Source organism: Rhynchophorus ferrugineus, unplaced genomic scaffold (genome assembly GCF_030347505.1).
Source record: "Rhynchophorus ferrugineus isolate W39M unplaced genomic scaffold, kcgeb_rfMv2 rfM2, whole genome shotgun sequence".
NCBI classification, from domain to species: domain Eukaryota; kingdom Metazoa; phylum Arthropoda; class Insecta; order Coleoptera; family Curculionidae; genus Rhynchophorus; species Rhynchophorus ferrugineus.
In genome coordinates this window covers 81,698,628-81,717,832 of record NW_027472581.1, presented here as the reverse complement: position 1 = coordinate 81,717,832, position 19,205 = coordinate 81,698,628, and the positions used below count along the sequence as shown (strand labels likewise).

The window sequence follows — 19,205 nt, the reverse complement described above, 5'->3', positions numbered from 1 at the left end:
TTCGCAACTAAATATGAGAAAAACTCTATTCGTTTGTAAACATCCAATGGCTACAACTCTTGGAAAACATTGAACTAGAACGCTGATACAAGAGAGAGAAGCAAACCGTGTATTCTTGTGTAATGAAGTATGAATATATATATATATATATATATATATATATATATATATATATATATATATATATATATATATATATATGTATTCTCTACAAACTAACGAAAAATATTTTAATGAAATCATATTTAATGGAAAAAAGCAACATAAGTTAATGCATATTATAAATATATAGTGAAAACATCATCCAATATATTCTAAACGATATTCAGGATTTAATTGCCGTTCCAATTTTTTGAAGAACATAATAATATGCTAATTACTTCACTGTATTCCAACGCTTTTAATATTGTTGATTAAGAATCTTATTTCCCTCTCCAGCTATCATTGTCGTTCTAATTATTTTCCAACGATCAGGCAACGTCTTCGCCACGAACAGCCATCTCAGGACCGGGCGAGACCAAGCCCCGACCACTTCACGTCACTTGCCAGGCCTCTCGGTTTCGTATTCATAGAGGAGGTTGTTGAGTGTGAAGGCGGTAAATGGAAGGAAATGGAAGGAATCGAATGACGACGTTGATCGATCCGAGTTGAGTATAATGCACCGGAAGAATTGGCGGACCGGAATCGGGTCTATAATTTGAAATTAAAGTCACGTTCCTCAGATATAAATATTGCTGGTTGGAATTATTTCGTAGCGTATTTAATTCATTTTGTTTCGTCAAGGTTTCTTTTTAATTTATAACCTTAATATATTATTATTATTCATTGTCAACTACATACAATTTGCCCCTGCAGTGACTTATAACTAGGTACTTATCTAGGAAGACACACTGGTCCTTATTAGTCTCCAATAAATTCAAATGAAAGTTAATAACAGTTTTCAGTGATTATAACATTTAATGAACTTCGTTACACAATTAATGATATCCAAGGGTTGCAGTCATTGAATGTTTACAAGGGAATAGAGTTTTTCCGCATATTTAGTTACGAATCTCGTAATTTCCTCTATAGAGGCTGGAATTCGAAGGTTTCGGTGTAAATAATTGTTGCTGTGTTATCCGTGTGCATCCACGATATCTCTCAAGACATTATATAATCTATAGTTAACAGGTCAATTGAAAATTTCCCGGCCTACCATAGTAAAACACATTTTTTCTATTCAATATAATTCTCTTCAAGGTTGATACAATGATTATAGCGATCCTCCAACTTTTCGATGCCGTTTTAGTAGTACGATTTGTCCTTTGCTTCAAAATAGACCTGATTCTCGGCGATCACCTTCATTCGACGAAAATGTTTGAAAATGTTGCGTTTTCCCACACTTTGGAGCTGGTTCATAGTCTGCAGGCCATTCGGATGACTGTCGATTGGACTTCGGAGTGAAATGATGGAGCCATGTTTCATCCATTGTCACATATCCATGCAAAAACTCGAGTTTATTATGCTTGATCATCTTCAAACACTGCTCCGAATCATCAACTCGTCGATTCATTGTTCAAAAGAGAGCTCGCGCGGCACCCACTTTGCACAGAGTTTTCCCATACCCAAATATTCGTGAATGAATGATGTACACGTCAAGTTGATATCTTTAGAGTGTCTGCTATTTCATTAAATTTCATTTTACGGTCATTCAAAATCATTTTGTGGATTTTTTTAAATGTTTTCGTCGGTAACATTCTCTTTTGGGCGTCCACTGAGTTCACCGTCTTCGGTTCTCATTTCACCACGTCTAAACATATCATACCAATCCTTGATGGTTGATTTTCCTGGGGCAGTGTCCGGAAACTCGGCATCAAGCCACGTTTTGCCTCAATTGTATTTTTTCTCTTCAAAAACAATATTTTATTAACACGCGAAGCTCCTTTTTTATAAATTTTTTCACAATAACAAAAGTTGCCTCACTCAGAATGCTATAATTAACAAACTAATAATCCAACAGTTGTCAAATTTATACACGCATCTTTTGATGTTTGAGGCTAACTATGTGTCAGGCTGAGGACTTTACAATTGACCTGATAAAAACAGCACAAATTGTTTTTGTGAAGAAGGTTATGATTAAATATATCAAACTTGCAATTACAAATATCAGATGAAGCCTAACAATAATATTGGTAATGCTCAAAATATAAATGGCAACCCTGGTATAATGCCTTAATCTAGAATTATATTTAATTGGTAAAGCTAACTAATTTAGATGAAGTTCCATCGAATTCTTTTAACAATTGAACTGTTAATCTGAAAAAAATTAATTAACTTTGAATAAGTGGTTTCTAAAATATCATTGGAGATATCTTCTCCATATCTAGTGTTAAGAATATAAAAGAATATACAAAATTATTATATGAATGATTAGTTGGGTGATAATTATGCTCTTTGAGAGTTGTAATATAAAATGTAAAATTCTAATGCACCAATAAGATTCAACATTACTCTACCAGTTATCTATGAATATCCTTTTAACAATAAATCGTTTCAATAGGTAAATGTTTCAGTTATTAACTTAATTGAGCAGGATTACACCATTAAGTGGCTTACTCTAAAGTAATCGTCTTTGGATCTCTCCTGACGCCGAATTAGTAGAAGTCGTCTACCAGACGATTCTCTTCTCGTTCTCGACTAGTCTACTGTTCACTTTGGACACTACCTATGCCAATTTGTCCAGCGTTCCTTATTCTAAGTGCTACTGGTTGAAGTCCGCGTCCAAGTATTTGTAGTAACAGCGTTGAACAGGCTTCGAACTTCTGAATTGTTGATTCAAACGGTTTTCACAATTCGATAACATTTTTCCGTTCCATTTTTTTCAAGTCACTGTAAACAGTACAAGTTATGCATCTGGAGAAGGTTATGGTTAAAAAGGTCAAATTTACAACTGAAAACGTCAGATGGAGCCTAATGACACTTAGTTTTGCCAAGGTTCAAAATATAAATAGCGACCCTCGTACAACGCCTTAAGCTAGTTGCGATTTTTCGACGTTTTCAATCAATTTTAAACGAAATTGGACATGGCTGAACAAAAAAAGTCCGAAATTCTTTCGTTATAATTATGATAACGTCTTACGAGCGCTCGTATACGTATCGAACATCATTCGATAAATTGAAATCTTTTATTTCTGATGCCTCAGACGTGACTATGGCGTCGTGCGGCTTCTTAGCGTCGGAAACCCTTGTTCTCAACTGTTGTATTTGGTCGAATGTATCCGTGATGAAATTGGAATGCGGAGGGTTGAAATTTATTTAGTTCCAGGTTAGTGTGTTGTATTTTTCAGCGCAATCGATTGCTTTAGAATAATAAAGTCGAGAGAAGTGTGAGATATCTTGTTTACTCATGTTTAAATAGTAAATACAAATTGTGCAGATCCTATACACTTTATAGATTAAGTATGTAACGCTGCTAAATATTATACATATATTATAGCATTATGTTAGTTAACCAAAATTATTAAAACTGACATTAACCCCAGGAAATCACCAGGCTACGATTTAATAACAGAAGAATTACTGCAAAAACTACCAAGAAAGGGAATTATCAAACCCACAAACTTGATCAATACAGCATTTAGATTAAAACATGTCCCAGACATTTGGAAGATGGCGAAAATTATAATGATCCCAAAACCTGGGAAGTCACCAAACGAAATAAGAGCCAATAGAGCTATATCACTGCTGCCAGTAATATCTAAGGTTTTTGAAAAATTCCTGTTGAAAAGAACAAAACCGATCATAGAGAGAAAAAACATAATATCAACACACCAGTTTGGGTTTATTTACAAGCACTCAACAATTGACCAGGTCCACAGAATAACAGATGAAAAATCCTACGAAAGTAAAAAAGTATGATCAGCTATATTTTCAGATGTAGCACAAGGCTTCGATAAGGTTTGGCATGAAAGCCTTGTTCATAAACTACAGAAAATGCTACCAAAAAAACACACCGAACTATTAAAATCGTACATTACGACCAGAATGTTTAGAATCAAACAAGAAGAAGCTTACTCTACAATAAAAGAAGCTAGAGAAGGTGTTCTACAAGGAAGTGTACTGGGACCAATGCTTTATTTATTTTACACGTGTGATATACCACAAATGAATAATATTACGATGGCTACATTTACTGATGATACTGCGATTATAGCTGTCGGAGACAATAGTGAAGAAGAAAGAAAATCACAACAGTCAAGTGACAATATAAATAATTGGACACAAGCTTGGAAAATAAGAATTAATGACAGTAAATCTGTACATGCGCAGTTCACCTATAAACAGACCGTACAAACGTCAATAACATTAAATAACACTCTCATTCCATATAGCAACAACGCTAAATATCTTGGAATGAATCTCGTTGCAAAACTTCGCTGGAAGGAACATACAAAGAAGAAAAGAAAAGAACTGGAATTGAAATATAGGAAAATGTACTGGTTAATTGGAAGAAAATCACAATTAACAGTACATAATCAATTGCTATTATATTAGCAAATACTAAAACCTATATGGACATACGGAGTTCAATTATGGGCATGTTCTGCAAAGAGTAACATAAATAAAATACAAATTTTTTAGAAGAAAATCCTGAGAGGTATTATGGGTGCACTCAAATACTATAGGACTGATTACCTATATCGAGACCTTCAGATAATCACAGTCAGTCAAGAAATCAAGAGAATTGCAAGGGGGCATGAGGAAAGACTCCATTCTCATACGAATGTTGAAATATTGCAACTATTGAATACCACCAGAATAGGACACAGTCTCAAAAGAATCTTGCAATACCTGATCTTGTGTAGTGTCGTGTAGTGAGGTGCACGTGTGTAAAAAATTCAGCAGTGACTTGTATTAACATTATTTCACCAGAGACAGAGATAGGGCCTCCTAGTCATATATCTAGATTTAAGTTATTATAAAGACAAATTGTAGGTTAGACGAAAACGACTAGTAACAATGTATTAATTAAATAATGAAAAAATGGAGACCAAAAAAACTAAAGAATCGAAACATGTATAATATATTTATATGTCTCAAATGAACAGAAACCTAAAATAAAAAAGTAATTTAGTGGACAATATCCTATTTATAATTTGTGTTAGTCTGAATTATTCAAAACCTATTCACTAACCTATTTTCGAAACTCAGGTTTCCCTAATGTTATATTCTTTTACAGGCAACAATATGATGACTACGACAATCCTCAATTAAAAAAAGGCGCCAGTGAACAAGCCGACGACGTAAGCATCGACAGTTTACCGGAATATCAACGACCACCTCTAAGAAAAATAGACCAGTAAGTCCAGAGTGCTTATTATATTTAGTTCAATCACTAAATCTGCCTCCTTCAGCTACATCAAAGCGGAAATACCATGTCTTTCTCGACGAGCGACGGTATCGCTGCTCTGCTGCATGGGCTTTATCATCATGTTTGGCATGAGAGAGACCATGGGAATGGTGAATTCAGAAATGGAAACATCAGAAGTATGTTCAGATTCTTCTTTAGTTCGTCATCATCTTTAAATTTATCATAATTTTGGTTTCTCACTTTATTATTATATTTATTAATATTTTATATACATATAAAAATATTATTTGATATATAAATTGGTTGGCGCAGTGGTAAAGGCGACAGGACGGTGCTCCTACTGTAGCGTTATTCGCGGGTTCGAATCCTGCTGGGGCATGGTCATAAATTTGTGTGTGTAATTGTTGAACATTTGTGGTTGTTCTTAGGCAAGAGTGCAAAATCCAACAAGGAAATTGTTCCCAATCACGCCAGTAACCAGACTGGGTAAGACCGGATGACTTCTGGGATGATACACAAAATATATATATAATATAATATGATAAACAAAAATATAATATTATCAGCTATTAAATCTAAAACGGGAATTTTAATTTATCTTAAGCGAGTTAATTTTAGAACTCACGCGTACATTTTCATAATATTTATAATACTAGGATTACTGTATTTTACTAGGATTATTGTTCATTTTGAAGGATTTCCAATAGATGAAGAAGGTTGGGATGAAAAATACGAAAAATGAATGTAAACAGTCATTGAGCAATCTAACTTAACTGTTAAATTTGCTAATTTTTCTCTATAAATGCCTCCTGCAATTGACATCAATCAAAAATAATTTAGTAATTTATTGTTTAACAATCCCGGTTATAATTTAAATTTCATTAACAGAGAAAAAATTATATGTGGCATATGGCGTGCATAGGACAATAGAAAAGCCAAAATCTTCAGCTAAACATTAACCAAATGAGCCATATTATTTATTAATATATTTTTATTTAATTAATCTCTTGGAACGTCAACAATCTGCTCGTGGGCAATAAGTATTATTGTTTGATTTCCGTTATATAATATAACCATCCTAACATGTAACATCACTTCAGTAAGTGATCTGCTGTACAATTTATAATCTAAATCTTATTCTAGATACTATACTAACTTATTATAAAGTCTATCCTAACTTATTCTAATGACTATTCTAACTTACTCTAGAAATTATTAAATTTCACTCTATGGGTCTATTAACCAGTTCGTATGGTAGCTTGCGTTTGAGCCTACGCATTTGAGCCTACGCACTTCACTGTCATCGCGTACATTTAACTGTTTGGAGAGTGGATGGTATTAGAATGCACTAATAATCTTTCAGAATACTTCGCACTAGAACTTCGGTTCATACTCGTTATGTGGATCTATGTGCATATCGCGTTGAATCAGTTTGTTGGACACGTAATATGAATGGGCACTTAATTCTGAATATCTATGTTAGATTTGCTAGTAATACCCCACAGTTCAATTCCATAGGTCCAAATGGGCCTAAGTATTGACTTATACGGCAATACCTTGTTATCTAATGATAATTTAGATTTACGCCCTATCAGCCAATACATTTGTTTAAGTTTAAGCCCAAGCTGTTTGAGTTTTGTCACTATATGTTTTTTCCATGTCAAGCGTCGATTAAAATGCATTCCCAGATATTAACATTGTCTGTTTGCGGAAGTTCATGATTATTCAATTTTACTGAGGGACAATTTTTTTTACAAAGGGTGAGTGTCACATGGGTAGTTTTTGTCTTGTTTGCTTTGATTTCAGTCAAGTAAAAATAAAATTTTATAATATTAAAATTGCTATTTCTTGATTAGACAAACTTGACGATATCGCGTTCGACCATCAGTGCCATAGAATCAGCAATCTTCTGGGGATATTTCGTCACGCAAATCCCTGGCGGTCTCATAGCAGCCGCCTATCCAGCCAATAAGCTTTTCGGCGTTGCCATCGGATCATCATGCCTTCTAAACATTTTTATACCGTCTCTGTACGACAATCCAACTGGACTCATCATCGTTAAGGTCTTACAGGGCTTAGTAGAGGTAAATAGTTTAACAACACACTATTTGTGCACTAAAAACTATTTTTTTCTAAAGGGCGTCACCTATCCAGCTTGCCACGGTATAATGAGGTACTGGGCGCCTCCTTTAGAACGTTCTCGGCTAGCCACAATAGCTTTCAGTGGATGTTACGCCGGAGTGATGTTTTCCATGATGATCTGTGGTCTGCTGATAAAAAACATCAGTCTAATGGCGCCATTCTACTTTTACTCCATAGTGGGAGTGATTTGGTATCTCAGTTGGCTGTGGTTGGTGTTCGAGAAGCCGTCATTGCATACCTGCATCGATCCTAAAGAACTAATCATGATCGAAAAATCATTGGGTAAGAGTTATGTTAATTAAATTTGTTGATTATGTTAGTAAATAGAATAATATGTGTTATTTTTTGAGTTAAATGAATAACTGTAGTTGTTTTTATGTAATATAATTTGCTACTAATATATTCACAGTAGATTACTATCAAGCTCTATGCTTCTTAGCGCATTTTTCATGTATGTAAAAATATTTATATTTTATAGTTAAACATAGTCATGATATAGTTCAAGCTGCAGAGCCATATAGCTTGAGAATTACTGGAGAAAAGACTAAAGTATTAACAACTGACGGATTCAGCAGCAGATTCCAAGTATTTTGCTTCAGTAATATAGGAGAGGAAAGTTGGACGTTTAAGGAAGTCTGTCGAATGAAAAGTGAATGAATTTCACAAAGAATTGTGGCGATATCGGGATTTTGAATGGAAGACATAGCGAACAGCTTAAAAAATATCTGGACCAAGATTATAGAATACTGTCTGATGTATATATATATACATACATACATATATATATATATATATATATATATATATATATATATATATATACATACATCCATATATATATATATATATATATATATATATATATATATATATATATATATATATATATATATATATAATTAGAACAGCTGCAACAACTAATCGCCAACTACGAATGTTCGAGGTATAACAGTAATTGTAATAGCAATATATTGGTTGCGAAATAGACCCTCCCTCCAAGCACCGGCTATGGATTGATAATATAAAAATTAAAAACTTAAAATTTGTTCGATAAAGTATAGTTTTGAGTCATATTTTGTCAGTTTAATGACAACTCATACGTAATCATCACAAATGAGCGTTTCTTTTTACAGGAGGAACACAGGAACAGCACGAAAAACCGACCCTGCAGAATACGCCATGGAAATCCTTTTTCACATCTTTGCCCTGTTATGCCATCTTTGTTGCCAACTTCTGCAGGTCCTGGAACTTCTATCTGTTGGTCCTGTTCCAAGCACTTTATTTCAAAGAAGCCTTTAATACCACGACTGCTCAGGTAAGTCTTATTGATATATTTTAATATAACATTTTTTTAACCAAATAGAAATATCATTAGGAAAGAAAATAGAATTTTTTTTTATTTGTGTATATTCTGTTATACAATGAACTAGTACATAAAATATTCTACTGGTATAAATAAAATAGTTTATTTTCAGATAATTAGCAAAATATACCTTATCGTATTCAAAGGCTTCTTCGAAATCAATTTTGTAGGCGTTTTCCTGTAATAATATTCATTTTGTTTTATGAATTTTACTTTACAGCTTGTTTTGACTCAAAAGATAATATCACAGCGGATTATATCTGATGAATACAATAGCTAAAGTATAACATATTTTTATTTCAATTCACTTGTTCAGTGTGTAACATTGATAAAGTTATTTTCCGTAAATTTTTCATGAAACTGCTACAAACATATAGTTTTCCTTGTTGGCTTTCTATTTCTCCAAAATAAAGGTTAAATAATAGAACTAGAATAATAGAACTCCTTGGTTCCCTTATCTGTTCCCTCCTATGTGTCTTGATTGTATATATATATATATTTCTTTTCTTTTTTTCAGAATGCTTCTCTTGGAGCTTTGCCACATTTCTTAATGACGCTGGTGGTTCCTGCAGGAGGTATAATGGCTGACAGGTTACGAAAGAAAGGCATTTTAAATACAACCCAAGTGAGGAAGCTCTTCAATTGTGGAGGATTTGGTTTGGAAGCTACATTCTTTCTAGCCATGGCTTATTCTCATACGACACTACAGGGAATGACAGCCTTGACGATTGGTAGGTTGCTGGACCCCACAAGAGGTGTTGAACAAGTCGTGATATATTTATGTTCCCACTTGTTATAGGTGTGGCATTTAGTGGTTTCGCCATATCTGGTTTCAACGTCAACCATCTAGACATAGCGCCTAGATATGCTAGTATTCTGATGGGTTTATCCAATGGTATCGGTACCATAGCTGGCGCAGTTGTTCCTGTTATAAAAAACAACATTGTAATACATAGTGTAAGTATTCCAAATTATATGACGTTATATCATTATTAGAGTTAGTTATACTTTCTGTAGTACTTTCGGGTTACCAAACTTCTTGATGTATAAGCAATATGGATACTAACTAAAAATATTGTATTTTTGTATTGAAACTAAATATTGGTCAATCTTTTTTTTATTTCATCTCATTTCATCTCAAAACAACGATGCACCTTTTGAATATCTATGAATCGACAAAGTTTTTGATATCTTCACAGGAAGTGAAGCGCTGCTCAGATAGATCGCGACTCATATGTCGGAACAAGCAGTAATCAGAGAAAGAAAGGTCTGGAGAATAGGGCGGGTTTTCACCAATGTTGTAATATGTGGTCGAGCGTTGTCATGCTCAAGGATAATTTTTGGCTCTGCTCGTATTCCAGTCGGTTTTTTTCGTAGTGTTCGGCTCGAACCAATCGTAGTCTGCTGTAGAACGCTGTATGAGAATCGCCACTTTTAAAACGTCGAAATCGGTATTCTCATATTGAAATCGATGAAATATGGTTGCTGTAAGTTTCACACAGCATTCAATGACCTTCAGCCATCTCGTTCTTTAAACTGAAGTAAAATAAAGGTCCTTATATTTCGTATTATGATTGGTAAGGAAAAGTGTTACGAATCACTTATGATTCGGGACGGGACGGAACTAAAACATCACCTATGCCTTTGGAACAAAAGAAAAACTCATTCTTCTTCTTCTATTCTACAGTGGCTCTTGTCCACGTGGATATTTACTTTGGTATCGAACATTGAATACTTGTGGCTAAAGTTTTGCTATGCATATGATGTAGTATATTACGAGCTGCTAAAACTTATAGAATATGCTGGATGGACTAGTAGTTTATAGCTCACTTTTTAAATTTTTTCCATGATGACTGCACATGTGTATGCTGATGCATTTTTATGATGAAACAACACTCTTTTCTTTGCCAAAAACGGCCGTCTTGCTTCAAATGAGTAACAAATCTGTTTAAAATGAACTATATAAAACTGTGATCCATAGACAGATAAAACCGGGCTTCTTTGTTGCACATTCACCCAAAGAAATCTAGTGTATTAATTGTTTCTTGTTTTATAATGTATCCATGTTTCAAAAAAGCCAAAAAAGTCGTTCGGATTGCTGCCAGATATTGCACAAGCGCTTTGAACTGCTCATGAAGAACACATAACTTTTTGATATTCAAAAATTGAGCTCAGTTGAGATGCCTACAGCCTCAACTACCTCACTTATTTTCAATCTCAAATCGTCCAATATCATGGCATGGCTTCTATCGACGATTACTGGCTTGGCGATCTCCTTTGCGTGGCCTTCGGAACGTTCCGAACCATTTGTACTGATACGACCACAACGTTCACTAATTCGCGTAAGAGTTTACTAAACCGCTTCTTAACCATTGATATTGATGATGTAGAGTCTCCATAATACTTCCAAGCCTGTCCTAGGTTTCGGTGTTAGTTTTTGACAATTTTTTCCATTATGGTTAATATTTGATATGTTGTTTACTATCAAAGCATGACCTATACAAATTAAATGACGCAACTTGTTCAAAGATTCACAATAATCTATTAATAGCTGACAAATGAAGACAGTAGTGAGCAATTTAAAGTTACTGTACGCAAAATTCAAAAAGCCGCTGAATTTTAAGAGCGCTGAGCTCTTTCCTATTCAGTTACAGAAAGTTATTTTTTAATGTGTCGTTTTAACATGTACAATATACTAACCCCAAGTAGTAATAATTTTTTTGAGTTATAATCATTGTCCATAATAAATCGAAATTTTAATGGCAGTTACGATCCACTGCATCCCCCATTCATCATATTTTATACCGCGCCAAAGCGGGGGAGAACAAAATCATCCCCTCTCCGGTCATTTCCTGAAGCTTTCCGGAAAAATGAACGTTCTTCACGCTGATCTGGACACGGGCGTCGCTCCTGGGCGGCGACGCCATTGTTTACCAATTTCACGCAGCTCGCGCGGAAGAGGAACAACTTCATCAGGCTTTGTCTGCGATGGGGCGCGCAATATAGCACGATTTTATCCACGGAGTTCCGTCGGCGTTAATTTAAATTTTAAATTGGTTTCCATCGATGCATCGAGTTTTGCTTTTAACGATATATTTTTATTTAAGCGCCCGATGGCCTTATAATAGAGAGGTAATCTTAAGACCCACATCAACAGGCAATTGGTTTTTAACAACTATATATTTATTTCAAATTTATTTAAGTGGGTTGGTATTTACATTTTGATCCTTGGCAATAGTAAATGTTGTTAAGCTCAATCTGACAATTCCAATTGGAAGTTCGATCTTTATAACATTATGTCTCAGTTAAAATATGGAGTTTTTGGAGACTTTTGCCCCGCGATTTCGGTTCACCAAATATTAATGTTTATAGAAATAAGAACGTGCATCAACTCGAAGGAACAAATTGCTTTTAATTTTTTTAATATTTATTTAGATTTAGCAAATAATTAACAATGTTCTTAACTGTTTAACTTGTAGAAGAAAGAAATATTGCCCATCGACGTATAAACCATAAATAATAAAAGCGTCTTTACATATAAAGACGTATAGAGAGAAAAAATCAAATACCAAGTTTCAAATACACCAGTTTGGGTATATTAACAAGCACTCAAAAATTGACCGGGTCCACAGAATAACAGATGTTATTGAAAAAGCCTACGAAAGTAAAAAAGTATGCTCAGCTATATTTTAGATGTAGTATAAGCCTTCGATAAGGTTTGACATGAAGGCCTTGTTCATAAACTATACAATATGCTACCAAAATAACACACCGAACTTTTAAAATAATACATTACAACCAGAATGTTTAGAGTCAAACAAGAAGAAGAAGCTTACTCTACTATAAAAGAAGCTAAACCAGGTGTACCACAAGGCAGTGTACTGGGGACCAATGCTTTATCCACTCTACTCTGTGCTATACCACAAATGGAAAATATTACGATGGCTAAATTTGCTGATGATACTGCGATTATAGCTATCGGAGACCATAGTGAAGAAGCCTCACGAAAATTACAACAGGCAAGTGACAATAAAAGTAATTGGATACAAGCTTGGAAAATAAGAATTAATGAAAGTAAATCTGTACATGTGCAATTCACCTATAAACAGACCGTACAAGCAACAATAACATTAAATAACACTATCATTCTATATAGCAACAACGCTAAGTATCTCGGAATGAATCTCGATACAAAACTTCGCTGGAAGGAACATATAAAGAAGAAAAGAAAAGAACTGGAATTGAAATATAGGAAAATGTACTGGCTAATTGGAACAAAATCACAATTATCAGTACATAATAAATTGCTATTATATAAGCAAGTATTGAAACCTATATGGACCTACGGAGTTCACTTTCAATCAAACTTAAAATACAAATTTTTCAGAACAAAGTCCTGAGAGGTATTGTGGGTGCACCCAAATAGTATAGGACTACATACTATTTAAGTGCTGGATTAACTACATCGAGACCTTCAGATACCCACAGTCAGTCAAGAAATCAAGCGAATTGCAAGGAGGCATGAGGAAAGACTCCATTCTCATACGAATATTGAAATATTGCGACTGTCCGATCTAGTTTCCCGTTCTAGCTGGTGCATAAACGATGATGTGCTGCAGAGCTCTAAAAGAAAAATGCATTTTTTTTTTACATATCTCACTAAAATACCAAAATATTTTCTATTACTTACCAAAAAGCAAATCCCACTTTGCATTTGCGAATCCTTGTTGTAATAAATGATAAAAAAACTGCAATGGAAGTGCCAGCTGCGGTAGTAACGTGGATCAGTGGAATAACCTACCCTTGGTAGACTTAACTCTCGCTATCGCTACTATTTATCTGGGCCACATGATCGTGTTCTGCAAGCTCCTTCACATACCCGCGCGGTAATCCGCTATCACCGTGTCCGTCAACACAGTCTAAAACAAAGCCGATATTTAAATACAGATCTAGCTGCATTTAGTCCAGCGCCGTATGACCTGTATGTGATATCGTTTCTTTGTATCGGAATTTTACGTGACTTTAATGGCCGGCTAATGAAAACAATATTAATATCTGTGACTGTGGAAGTAATTTTTAATTTAAAGTAAAAGGTAGACCATTACCAGATATTATTATTGAGAAATCTGGTGCAAGTAGAAGGAAAATTTACACCTATAAATCTAATAGAGATATTTATTTAGAGATATTTTAAATATTTATAGATATGAATGGATTTTTGGATGTAACAAAAAAAAATGTATTGTAATGTTGGGAAGACACAGTGATCACCGATCTAGGATAATCAAGTTTGAAAATAAAAAGACATAAAAAGCTATCTTCATAATTGTATGGAATTTGTGTTAATAGGCTCAATTAATATTATGGCTCAATTAGTTTCTCCGTATTGGATAGATATGCATAGACATAATGAAAACAAAGAAACAACACAGAACAAATGAAACATAATACATTTTGTGGATCGTTTGAATTGGCTCTTTGTGGACAAGATAGAAGCGATACCCAGAATCCGGAGATATTTCGTGGGCTTGCACATTTTTCTGAACTACATACCTCTCTAAGTGAGTGCCTAAATATTGCTTCAGTATTTAAAAGAACCTCCAAAGAAATACAGAACGATCTTTTACAGTGTATGTTTGAAGTCTGTCATGAACAAATTATGGCGGACTAAACAACTGATGTTGCTGCACAATCTCAACTGGTACGAAAAACAACTGAACGTTTTTGGAATTCCTGAAAGATATGCAGTTTAGATCCTTTAATTCAACTGACAGCACAAAGCTATGATTATGATGGAGCAGCGATGATGAGCGGCCAACATCCAGACGTTCAAAAATTAATTTAAATAAGTATCCCTTTGCTTACTATATACACTATTATGTATAGCAATTAAATTTGATTATGTCTAAAGCTGTTTCCACGAAGCAAGTATCTTTATTTTTTTGTAATCTACAACACATTCCTGTTTTTCTTTTATAATTCACGACAACAAGTAGAAGTGTTGAAGAAAATTGTGAATAGAAGGATCTCCCATGGCGCTCCAAATCATTGGAACTTTAATATACGGCTTTAATGTTGTGTACGCAAATAGAAATAATTTCATTGAGTGTATGGATGAAATGAAATCAGCAACACGCCCTGTAAGGCAGCACCCTTTATCGTCGTACATTCAATGATCTAATCTTCAATGTTTGGCTAACTTTTTCCACTATGTGATTTTTGGTTCCACATGCCAAGAATAAATTATATAGCAATAATTAAATAAATTCTTATTTGTATTTATAAAAAAGTTCATCCTTTATCATAGTTTTCTGAAGAAATATCTTTGTCGCCTCAGTTTAGTTCCTGTTAGTAAAGCTTTTATTCATAACCTTATCCTATATTGAGCCGGGTTCACGTTTTGAAATATTACGTTGAAGCTTTTAAATTTTTCTCATTTGAATTAAAAAAATAAAGTTTTGACTGTTTGAATAGTTATTAATAATTCTTTAACTCGTATTTATTTTTAGATATGTTCGTGATGGCGAGCCAATTGAACGTTTTTGGAACTACCTAATTCCTGAAAAATCTGATGCAGAAATATTTAGTAAAACAATTTCAAGCGTTATAGATCCTTTAATTCAAAACTCACCCAACAAACTGATTGCACAAAGCTTTAATGGAGCAGCGGTGACGAGGGATCAACATCCAGGCGTCCAGAGATTAATTTAAAAAAAGTATCCCTTTGGTTACTAGTTACACTGTTATGCCCACCAAATAAATTTAATTATGGCTAAAGCTGTGTCCAAAAATAAGCAAGTATGTGTATTTTTTGGTAATCTACAAGACATTCCTTTTTTTCTGTTATAATTCACCACAACGAGTAGAAATGTTGAACAAAATTGTGACAAGAATGATATCCTACGGCGCTCCAAATCATTGGGACTTTAATATACGGACTGTTAATATTGTATACGGCAATAGAAACCATCTAATTGAGTGTTTGAATGAAATAGAAGATTAATTATCCAGCAACACAGTCTGTACCTGATCTTCAATTTTTGGCTAAATTTTTAACATTATGTGATCTTTGGTTTCAAGAATCAATTGTATAGAAGTAATTAAATAAATAGCAATTAATAATTGCAAAAAATGTTCATCCTTTTTCATAATTTCCTAAAGAAATATTTTTTGTTGCCTTGGTTTAGTTCCTGTTGGTAAAGTATTTATTTATTACTTTTCCTATATTGAGCTAGGTCAACGTTTTAGGATCTTACAAGTTTTAAAATTCTCATTTAGAGCAAACACTTGGAAATAAAGTTTGGCTGTTTGGATGATCTCTAGACCAAAAGTAAGTTCTTGTTGTATTTGCCTTAAATCTTCTTCTAACAAAGGTAATTATCCCGCAAATCCGCTGTTCCGATGCTACTAAAGGAACAACTAGTATTTAAGATTGTATCACCATTTCTAAAACATCACTACCATTTAAGTATGCGTTTCATAACACACAAATGCCATCACAAAGAAAAACAATAAATCGAATTCGTTGTCTCAAAAGTATTTCTCTTTATTGTAATTCGAAAATAATATAATGTCTCATGAACATTACAGAACTACAAAAGACCCCAAAAATATTTCTATTTAAAATATAAAATATATTCTATATAAAAAAAATCGAAATTTACCGTTATTTTGTATATGTTATATGTACCTTAGCTCTTACAATACTGATAATACCCAGCACAGCTTTTCTGTCATTTTCATAAATTCATTTCACTTGTTCTAAATGAAATTATCTCATTAATTATTACTTATATCAATTGAGTTTATTTTTTCCACCTTAAATGATTACGCTTAATTTATTATCAAAAAAATGAAAAAAAGTGCTAGACAATAGTTTCATTTTATTTCACTATATTTACAACATTTTATACTATTTGATTAATATTACAATAATACAGACAAAAGAGTTGCTGTTGTGAGGTGTGTTTTAATATATAAATCCGTGTAGGAAGATATGTATTTGAAATAAATGGTCTGATACACAATCTATGCAAAACATGCAATGTTGTCGCATCAACTCTGAGTTTTAGTTTGGTTTTGACATTTTTTGACTAATCTAAATTAAGTAATTGAACAAAAATGTTATGAAATATAATTATTTATTTAGTTTAACATTATAGTACATTTAAAAACTACAGTTAATTAGACATCTACTATAGTTTATACGTTAGAGTTATAACCTCCCATCACTATTGCTTTCAAGAATTTTGCATACGTCAGACAACCGAAAGACTTTGACAGGCTCATTCGTTTACGTGTTTGAACAAATCAGACAGCATTGTGTCTCTTTTTAACTAGAATAAAATGATTCTAAAACGAATTTACAAATTGTGGCAGGTAATACACTGAACATCTTGATGACGTTTGTATAAAAAAGCTTTGAAAATATTATACATTTCAGCTAATAAGATTACTGAAATCTAAACTGAATATGTCCAGATAGATTTCAGAGCAAAGAAAATTAGATTTATCGATTAGTCATATCCAGATTACCTAACGTTGATAAATTCAATTGATAAAATATTATAATAATTTTAATACGTTTAAGTATATAATAAGTTTTCTGTTGCTAGACTAAAGAAGAATGGCGCATCCTAATTATTCTGTCAGCTATGATACATTATGCTGGCATCATTTTCTACGGTTTGTTCGCATCTGGCGAATTGCAGCCGTGGGCAGATCCAAAGAGTGAGGATGAGAAGCACTGGAATCAAATGAATGAATCAGCACCTGTGGCAAAATTTCCAGTAAGTAAAAATCTAAAATATATTATCCTGGTTCCCTTTTATACACATATATGTCTAATACATCTTCATGCATTTTTTATGAATCTCTATAATATGAAGTAATAAATATCTTAATTTATTAAGAATTTACCTACAACTATATTTTTTAAACTTTGTTGTTTAACATGCTACATGTTTGACATACTGCATCTAAAAAGGTTTTAAACATTTTTACAATAATTGATAGTTGCTTAACACTAGGTTTTAATTGTGTCTGATATACAAAAAAAAAACTAGTTCACTATTGTAAGAAACTAGTCACTATTGTAACCGAAGAAATAGGAAGACATATAAATCGTTGTGTTATTTGTTAAGACATATTTCCACCAGGCCAAACTGCTAAGAAATGGCATATATTTTTATTCACTAATCAATTATTTATTTATTTAGAATGATATTCTGTTTTTATAATTTTTCATGAAATATAATGGCCCATTTTGAAACATTTAAAAACTCTTTGGAGAGCATAGTGACATCTGCTCATATGTAACCAAACTCTTGAACCTCAGAAGAATACTTTTATAGCATCAACCTAGTGGTGGTATGACAAACTATGGCGCGGCAATGGAAACTGCATTACCACCATCTAGGCCTGCAGCGCCGCGCCATCAGATGTCGCAGGAAGCACCGCCTAGACCTCCAGCTCCCAGAACCTTATCTCAGGTATGTTGAAAATTAAAATCATGTTCCAATTACACCGAAATATATTTTTCAAAGGAGGGTTATCCGTCTCAACAAGCCATCCCATCCGGTAACCCATTCTCTGCAGCCAGCGTGTCCACCAATCCATTCAGACAAGAAACTGTCCAACCACAGGCTCAGGACACGTATTTACACGGAACAATAGACGACAGGACTTATTAAAAGAACCATCCTATTCGACCATTTCAAGATAAAGGAAAACCCTCGGCTTTTAAGCATTTTTTTCTATTGATTCAGACAATACAGCAAAATAAAAATCAACTTTCAACTATAGAACGTACAATAATACGACAATAATTCAGGTTAATATCGTTTTTGAGGGAATTGAGAACGCGTACAATAAGAAAATAGTGATAAATGCACTTGTTGTCGGACACATAGTATAAATGTAAAATTGAGAACGCTATTCAAGTTTAAACTGGGTTTAGATCATCATTTTCAACAGGTGTTGGTTAACAATCTAATGAATAATATTCTGGTCTACTTCGCAAATTAATTATTAGTAAACAAATGAGGAATATTAAACTAAGAAGTTCACATTAACATGAATTCGTATAAATAATAACGCTAAGATTTCAAGACAGACACCTGTTTTTAGTATCAAAAATTATTTTAACAGTTTTACCATCTTATTATTTTCTTATATTATTACTTTCTGGTAGCTTTTGTTATTATAAATAACTGAATAAGTTTTATTACATACTTTTATTATTTTTCATATATAATTGGTGAGAAAGAATGGAAACAAAAATAAAAAATTAAATTATTTCAATTTCGTTTTCAAAATAATAATGTTATCGATAGTATTTTGAGTAAATAT

The 19,205-nt window shown here is 33.3% G+C and overlaps 1 protein-coding gene across 1 annotated transcript in view; it reads left to right on the top strand.

Moving 5' to 3' along the window:
• VGlut (Vesicular glutamate transporter) overlaps positions 1-18,689 on the top strand; it is a 143,530-nt gene extending 124,841 nt beyond the window's left edge. Inside the window, exons 2-11 of the mRNA XM_076396521.1 lie at positions 5,219-5,338; positions 5,394-5,526; positions 7,207-7,434; positions 7,489-7,774; positions 8,626-8,807; positions 9,373-9,586; positions 9,655-9,812; positions 17,471-17,644; positions 18,209-18,346; positions 18,401-18,689. Coding sequence (XP_076252636.1) covers positions 5,219-5,338; positions 5,394-5,526; positions 7,207-7,434; positions 7,489-7,774; positions 8,626-8,807; positions 9,373-9,586; positions 9,655-9,812; positions 17,471-17,644; positions 18,209-18,346; positions 18,401-18,547 — 1,780 coding nt within the window. The 3' untranslated portion in view covers positions 18,548-18,689. The remainder of the gene's footprint in view (positions 1-5,218; positions 5,339-5,393; positions 5,527-7,206; positions 7,435-7,488; positions 7,775-8,625; positions 8,808-9,372; positions 9,587-9,654; positions 9,813-17,470; positions 17,645-18,208; positions 18,347-18,400) is intronic.
• The last annotated feature ends 516 nt before the right edge of the window (positions 18,690-19,205 follow it).